The 8431-nt window shown below is 40.0% G+C and overlaps 1 protein-coding gene across 1 annotated transcript in view; it reads right to left on the bottom strand.

Annotated features, from left to right (window-relative positions):
* Nucleotides 1–1616: 1616 nt before the first annotated feature.
* The window catches only part of LOC138041563 (collagen triple helix repeat-containing protein 1-like), a 7576-nt gene continuing 761 nt past the window's right edge, over nucleotides 1617–8431 (bottom strand). The window contains exons 2-4 of the mRNA XM_068887305.1: nucleotides 3666–3770; nucleotides 2561–2836; nucleotides 1617–2170 (exon numbers count right to left, since the gene is read on the bottom strand). Coding sequence (XP_068743406.1) covers nucleotides 1808–2170; nucleotides 2561–2836; nucleotides 3666–3767 — 741 coding nt within the window. The 5' untranslated portion in view covers nucleotides 3768–3770 and the 3' untranslated portion in view covers nucleotides 1617–1807. The remainder of the gene's footprint in view (nucleotides 2171–2560; nucleotides 2837–3665; nucleotides 3771–8431) is intronic.

Here is an 8431-nt window from a genome sequence, read left to right as displayed (position 1 = left end):
TAGAAGGAGTTTTTTTTACTGGTTTTGCGTATCCGGCTTACTCACCGCGCTGAACTTTTTTCTCGGTGTTTTGCGATAGTTTACTGCATCCTCTTGGCTAATTTGTTCTTGCGTAGACCTCAATATTGGCTCCCTCCTACTGTCTCTGGTGTTGGTACGGGAAATATTTTCTATTCGGTTGAGTGCAGCGATAGAGAATGGAATTGTCAGAGACGGGTAAAGTAAAGATTTGTAGTCAGTTTTCATGTTTGAAGAAGAATCGAAGACCGTTGCGTACGCAGTCAATTCACTTATTGACGACAATTCATCACATCGTATCTTTCATAATTCCGCTTCGGAATCTGTAATCACCTCTGGAAAAAAACCCTTTTGAGGAGTTTCAATAAATGAAGAGACGAATTCACATCACAAAAGAGAAAGGCACAGAATTCGACTTCTCCTCTCCTCAGTACGTTGTCTGGTGACCCTATACATTTGGTGGAAATTTGGTTACTGATCCGGTCCAAGTTTTCCCAATCCGATCCGATCCGGTGCGATCCAAATTTTTCCAATTCTACGAAGTGGAATACAGCAAGTTTAACTTTGGTTGGGACATAGAAGAGAATCCTGGTCCATATTCTATAGATTCCGTAGTAAAAGTATTCATGCTCCTTATTGTCAAGGGCCTGTTGAAGTGTTTGGGCTCGATACGGGTAGTCAGTGTGTAGAATGTCGTTTTGTGCTGTCGTATATAGTTAATATAAGCAGTCGATAAGTTCCCCAACAGACTTGGTGAATGCAAGGATTATGTAGAAAATGCGTTGGACACTGGTCTATCAAGACTATCAAGGCATACGCATCTTATGTTAACACAATTACCAACAGAAGTCAGTTTTCAACACCACTTATAAGATTGAGTACAGTCCAAGACAGTTGCAATGAGTGACAGTAGAGAGCTTTAGATTCTAGCAAGAGTACGACTACGAGTACGAAATTTTCTCATAGAACAACAGTGAGCGCGCGCAAACCAGCGTCATTTTGGCGGGAAAAACGTGTTACTGTCGTCATTTTACTACGAGCTTTGCAAAAATGTCGTCATGAGAAAAAAAGTCAACTAAAGGATAGCAGTTTTGGCATTTTTTGATGAGCAAAAAGGCTCCGTTACCAGCAATAATAATAACTGAGCAACCTATACTGGTAACAAAGAGTAAGTTTAAGTGTGCGGGTTATAAATCTTCTTAGTATTTTCGCTAAAAGCAAGCAGTCAAAACTCGTACTCGTTCTTGTCCTCGTCCTAGAATCTAAAGGTCCCTAATGTCCATAGACTGCGAAGGCAGACGTATCCACCGGAGATATGTGTCCATGGAAGTTCTGCAATAGGTTTTGCTTAATATTGAACCTCCTTGCCAAATGCTTTTCAAAATCTGGACACATAACAATGTTTCGTTTGTTTTGACAAACTGTGCGTATTTTTCTTACAGGGCAATGGAAGAAAAGAGACCTTGGAAAAGAAATTGATCATTTATGTCAAACGTCACTCGAACTCATGTGATTGCCTATACTACTTTTACACTAGCTATGGTGTGGTGTACAGTTTTCAGTTTTCAAAACAACCCTGAACAACTTTGATTAAACAGTGACAGTAAAATGCATTCATTTATTCCCAGTAAATTGTGCCCAACATTTTACATCAAGCAGAGGAAATCAGTTCCATATAAGTTCGATGGTAGACTAATAGTTTACTTGCCTTACCTGACTTAAAGAAATCAAAGCTACATGAATTAACTATTTTAGGACAGCTATCAGTCTTGGATCCAAGAAAACTAATCTATTTCTGCGGAGGAGGGACTTCCTCGATCATTATACGGGTGACGGAGTTCCACCCGGTGTAAGCATCCGAACCAGCTTTCTTTCCAACGCAATCTCCAACATTGATCGCCACTCGCACAATCCCCTTGCCGATCCCCTCACAGTATCCTGCGATCTGAGTTGTTTTGTGTATGTTGCTGTCTGTCTTGCCTTGGTTAATGTGAATGTGCATAAGACCGTCGATTGCCAGAGGAAGGCATTCCGCGTTATTGAAGGTAAAGAACCAGCGTTTGCAGCAGTCCAGACAACAGCAAATTCTGTAGTCGCCATTAAACTCGACTTTCAAAGCCGAGTTCTCTGAAAGCTTGTTGAAAGTACATTCCTGAAAAAGAAAACTCCTTTACGAATAAGTGTAACATTTGACACCTGTTCATATCAGCTTTATCGAAAGGTTTACTGGAATGAAATTTGACGTTGTTTATAGTAAGTTTGGGAACGGAAAAGATAAATGGCCAATTTTATTTAGTTTGAAAATGAACAATACATTGCCGCCCTTACCGGATGGACAACCTGATTTTGACAAATTCTACAGTCTTCGACTTCGTTCCACTATCACCTCCTCCTTCTTTAATAATGCAAGACTGTCAGAGAATATTTCTTAAAGAATTTGTTCAACCTTGTCCTAAATACGACAGACGAACACAGCATTCCGGCGCTGACTCGAATACCTATGCTTTTAACCCTCTTTCAAATTGCCATGTTTCTTTCTTACCTTTATCATTCCATTATCTTTGCCTTCATTAATGTTTTTCCATGCACACTGTTTCCAATTTTTCGGCATGGCCTGGAGACTGGGATCACCTTTGGGTCCTTGAGTACCCTGCTCTCCCTTAGGTCCCATAGGTCCCTTATCTCCGGGTGGTCCTGCTGGGCCTTTCTCTCCCTTGGGCCCATCTCGTCCATTGTAACCAGGGACACCAGGAACCCCTGGAACACCAGGTGCACAATCCGCTGTGCAAGCATTTGCCGATTTCGCACCGGGATCCACCTGATGTGTGTTGAAAAAGGAAAGACACAAGTCAGATTTATCTCGCAACCCTTGCAGTTCTTGGCAGATCTTTAGTCATTCAAGTGAAATCGTGTTTCAGAATTGCATCTACAAATGATAACATAAGCATCTGCAAAAATTAAAGAAACAGCGCCGAACCTTTCAATGCAGAAGCAGCATAGCGGGAAAATGGTTTCTGAAAACTATGTGCCGGTTTGGCCGAATCTTTTGCTGTTTCGATGCGCGAGCCAGTCGTCGCTATTATTTGTTCGGGGGTTCAACTTGACAAAAGCGGCAACAGGATCTTTACAAAACGACAGGTTTGGTGGAAAAAAAAAACACCATCTTTATATTTTTCAGCTGCATAAAAGACAGCGCAAAAGGAACAAAGTTAGAGTTTTGTGGAGAAAGTAATCAAACGTTAGCAATATTTCTAGATTTTGGTTCCAATTCACTTACAAAGTACCACACTCCTTTTTCTTAAAGCAAACGAAATGGAACATTCGCGATTCTTCGCCCATGCAGTGCGTTGCTCAAATCTGCACTTGTATGAGACGAGAAGGATTTTAACACTTTCCTCCGACATACATTTCAAGTTTGGAGCGAATAGAAACTGAAGGAAAAAAAAAGGATTAAAACTGCTTGTGGGTGTTTCTGAAATGCATGCTATGGATTATATGAAAATATTCTTTAAAAACGTGCAAAGTAAAACTTGATTTAAACCTCTTAGAGATAAATCTAGATTTTCACTATGCTTTCTTCCAAGATCGAATAACTCTGTGGCTGGTAAGATGAGACAAATTTCGTGGTTGATAAATTTGTTACTCACCGATACATTTGCGCAAAACGCTAAGTGTGAGGTTGAAAGCATAACGAGCAAAATCAAGAAATTCATTGTCTTTGAATACTTGCAAGGAGCTGATGGTGCCATGATCTGATGAATGAAAGGAAATATTTCAAAGAGTTGGTACAGCTCATGTATTTTGATTCAGGGTCGTGGTTCTGGCATGGAGACTCTGGGCTTTACCAAACTTCCCACCTTGTATTCATTGTATACCTACGAGCATTCCACTTTCCCTGATCTTGTTTCACTAAAGCCGGTTCTCTTCACAGGTCAAATTCCCAGATGTGTGTGAGGTTTCTTTTCTTCAACAGAGATTAGTTTTATATGAGTTTCGTTGCTATTTAATGGATAATTACTGAGGTACATAGCATTATGAGAAATGATTGCAGTCGTTGGCTTCAATAATTTCTCATAATGCCATCTGCCAGTGCCGGAGTAATTATGTAAGCTGTGCATGCAAGCTGCGCATGGGATCCACACACAAGTAAACAAGTAGACAGTATAGAAGGTGTCAGGCAACGCAGAGCGGCAAGGTTTGTGACACGTTACTATGACCGAAAGACTGGAACAGTCACACGGTTACTCGAGGATCTAGGTTGGTTACAGCTTAGCTAAAGGAGGTAGGAATCAAGACTGGGTAGCTTCGATCGAAGAAACAGCTAATAACAAGACAATACCATTCAAAGAAATTCATTCATCTTAGCAGTCGATCCCACACCTATAAATGTAGCTTTATAACAAGAAAGATAAAGGATTGGAACAATCCAGCCACGGACGTTATCGAATGTGGGGACATTGAAGCTTCACTTTTCAAAGAAACTATCGGAGGATGACTCTTTTTTTTTTTTAAAATAATTATATATATTTTATTGTTATTTATACATTTACTCTCTTTTTTTAAACATCTACGGTGACGGTTGATACCCTTTGAGTATTTCTAATTTAGATTTTTAACTAGTTTAACTAAATGTTAGAAATGCTGCCGAGTGGAAGGGAGATGTTCAATTTATGCTTAATTGCAATTTAACGATGACTGTTCGTGCGTGGAAATGAGGGGAAATTAAGATAGGTCCGGTACAAAACTGGACCCCAAACTGACTTCAATATATCGTTGCTGTGGTTATCAATGATAAATGTTGTCACTATCAACGAAATGTACCGCAGCATGACTATCTGTATGGGTGCTACACGGCGTTTGCATGAACTGAACCCCTTGTATTTGTACGTATTCATTGCCGTGAATTTGATATCTTCAATTCCCAGGACCTGCTCCCGTCTGACCTTGTAGCTCAGTCGGTAGAACAGCGGTGATTTAACCCGCAGGTCGTGGGTTCAATTCCCACCCTAACCAGACTTTTTCTCTGTCCTTGAGTGGTCCCATTTTCATTGGTAGGGCCAACGGTCACATGGTTTACATGGGTAGAAAAAAGCCCTTCACATCATCCTCTCACTTTTACATCTGTTAGATACACTAGTTTTACTCAGTGCAAACCTCAGTTTGGAAAGGCGATGAATTCCGCGGGAGGCGAAGCATTATTTGTGTGTGACACAGACCTCTCATGATACTGATATTGTAGCAGAAATCGAAGGTAAACGCTTGCAAGACCTGGTGGAACCCGACCTGGTGAGTTATTTTGCCCTCCCTGGTGGAATTTTGATCTCCCTGGCACCTGGTGGTTTTTTAAAAACTCCCTGGTGAATTGTATTCCTCCCTGGTGTAGAATTTTCAGTTTCCCTGGTGGTCAATTGACTTGCTTTCAAAATTGAATGCAATACGTTTCTTGCCATATATATCAAACATAGTATGTTAAATACTGGGTCACACAGTTTTGCATGTATATACATATATAGTTAGATTTTAAAAAGTCATTGGCCTCCCTGGCGAAGAATTCAGGATCAACCTGGTGGATTTTTGTCTGCCCTGGAAGAATTTTTGTTAAAAACCTGGTGAACAACCAGGTTCCACCAAGGTCTGTGACAGAGAGGTGTGACACTGCATTAAAATCACTTTTGGGAATTTCACTCTATTATTACGGAAAACTTGCGGGGCCATTTTCTACTGCTTTGTACACCAACATGGCCTTCTCATCACGTGGATGCAAACCAAGAATACTGAGGAGTAGATGTTAACCAGGCTAATTTGATAACATAATAGCAAGAAAACTATTTGTGGGAACATGGTTTTCTAGGTAGCGAAAATGCCGAATTGCTTCGCAATACGTTGGTCTGGATTTTTGGCGTTCAGTTTTCTCTGAGGGCTGGGAAAAATTCACAGCTATCTTTAGAGTGTGACGAGCTGGGGCGTGAATTTTTGCAAGGATATTAGTATCGGGGATTGAGCCATTTGCTTATCAAAAGGAAAGTTGTTGGGGCTTATGAGAATTTGACTTTTAAATTTAGAGCGCTGTCCTGGTGAGCTGTATAAAAATACATGTCTCGCGTCCCGAATGAAGTCGGCGACAACGCATTTTATTTGCAGGCTTTGCCAAAGCCGAACTGGGAAATCTGGTTTTACAAAAAGGTGGCCGGGAAAAAGTAGAGCACGGTTCGATGGACACTACAGTGATCACTCTCTTCGGCATAGTTGTACTAGTGCTACACGATTGTATGGTGGTGGTGTCCCAGAACAACTTAGCCAAGAAACTACTGGTCATCGGTCTTCCGATGCGGTCAGAGCATATAAATGTATGTCATCGACACTTAAAAGGAAAGCAAGCGAAATTTTGCAGGGCTCTCTTTCAAAAAAAGCTTTAATTGACGTGGAGAAAACGGACGAAAACGGTGCCGAGAAAAATTACACTACACAAGAGGATTGACTATTAACTTGAAGGAGTACAGCTGGAAAAAATGCGACCAAGAAAGTAGTAATCAGTCAGTTGTAGTTAGAATTAATTGCACTAAAATTTTTATTTCGTATAAATTAAGTTCTGACTAGAATACCTAAGCTTCTTAATACAAAAAAACTGTGCTCCATTCCACCCGTCTCCTTGATTTTATTTATTCTCAGTGTTTTGAAAGTTATACTTGAAGTGGCACTTCGAAACAAAAAAATGAGTTGCAATAAACGAGAGTTAGACCGAAACGGTGCTGTTGACAAAGTTCTAAATTATCAAGGATAGTGCTCTGTAAACTCATTAAACTTGCTAAAACAGGATAACTGCAATATATGCAGCCTCTTTGATTTACCCCTGATAATTTCCCCTGCTGACAAAAAAGACGGCCCTGTTTTCCTCAGACAGTTGTTTTAGCATCTTAAAGACAGCAATCGTTAAGTTAATGCAAAGAGAGAACAACACGATTTCATGCGTGAGGATCAGTAATTATATAGGCCCTTAGGAGTTGGTTACCGCTTAGCAACTCCGTGTTGGCCGGACAGTACAAGTGAGGTCAAGCGGAAAAAGGAAAACAAGGCGTGCTTTGCCACGTATTCCCTTTATTTGAAATTCGTTTTTGGATAAATCTTTAATATTTTTGCTTTTGAACAAATGTGGAGAGGCTTTTTTGACGCAAGATTTACTCAATCAAACAGGATTTGCCGAGTGGAAACGGGAAGAACGAATGTCGGTCACATCGCCAACGAGTCGGTCAACGTGTAAAGTAGGCGACTTAATAACTGAACAAATTGTTGGAGACAAACTTCAACTAATACTATTAAGGTTACCCGAGTGCAGGTGATATTGGCTTTGGAAGCAGATACACTAAGAGTAAGAATCCATTTCGCTAAGCGAGTGAATAATACATTTGCCGAAATTTCGATGAAAGTCGCCGCCAATTGGCCAACAAACTGTTGGAAACAACTTCTTGAAAAATAAGTTCCGTCGCTGTCCTCCTTTATGTGTTTTCCTTTAAGAGCGATTGACTGTAAATATCGCCAACAGTACGTCATGCAACAAAGAAAAACTTATTATAAAAATACAATTTTTAGTTCACTATGCTAAATATTTTCCCTTGGAGCGACTTTTCTACTCTGCGCGCTTTTTGAGCAGGTAAACTACTTGAAAAGTACTGCTCTTTTCGGCTCATCGTGAAGAAAAAAAAACGCTAACATACACAATAATTTTTTTTTTAAACTTAGTATAGGGCTTTCTAACGTTATTTATCCATATAGGGGCACCCAACGATAATCTTCGGTAAAATATACGTTTGGGAGAGACAAACTGTAACTGTTCTACGAATTTCGGTTCTACGTTGCCAAACAGCTACAGATTTCTTTACTAAAACATCACCAAAAGATCTCGCAACCAGGGAAAAGTAGTCCCTTACGTTTTGCGGAAGGGGTAGAGCAGTTTCGGATGAGCAAACGGTTCGGTTGGAAGTTCTTAGAAGGTAACGTTCAGCTAGAAATTTCTGAATGAAGAGATCATTCGCTAAAATTATCGGAAACTTCAATTTTCATCTAAGATATCCGAAGAGATCAAATTCTTCTAGGTGATAAAAAAATCCCTTTAGACAGTCTTTATACATTACAAGGAGCCTAGAAACGTGTCTCGAAGGCTTTTGGCTTAATTTGCTCGTTGGGAGGCCTCTTCGTTATCTAATTTGAATTTGGCAAAAACTAGAATTTGTGACAAATTTATGAAATTAAGTACTTTGCATTGTCTTTTTTCGCGCTTTAATCTTTGGCTAACTTCAAGAGCAAAAATTCAAACCTGGTACATTGTTTTGGCAATTAAGACTGCAACCGTTGGAATGATTTTGTGAAAAGAAATTTGGGGGTAAACTAAACGTGGAGTTTTGAGACCACCAAATGT

The sequence above is a fragment of the Montipora capricornis genome, chromosome 3 (genome assembly GCF_036669925.1).
Source record: "Montipora capricornis isolate CH-2021 chromosome 3, ASM3666992v2, whole genome shotgun sequence".
In the NCBI taxonomy this organism is placed as follows: Eukaryota; Metazoa; Cnidaria; class Anthozoa; order Scleractinia; family Acroporidae; genus Montipora; species Montipora capricornis.
The sequence above is the reverse complement of the archived record's forward strand: the minus strand, read 5'-3'. Positions and strand labels throughout refer to the sequence as shown.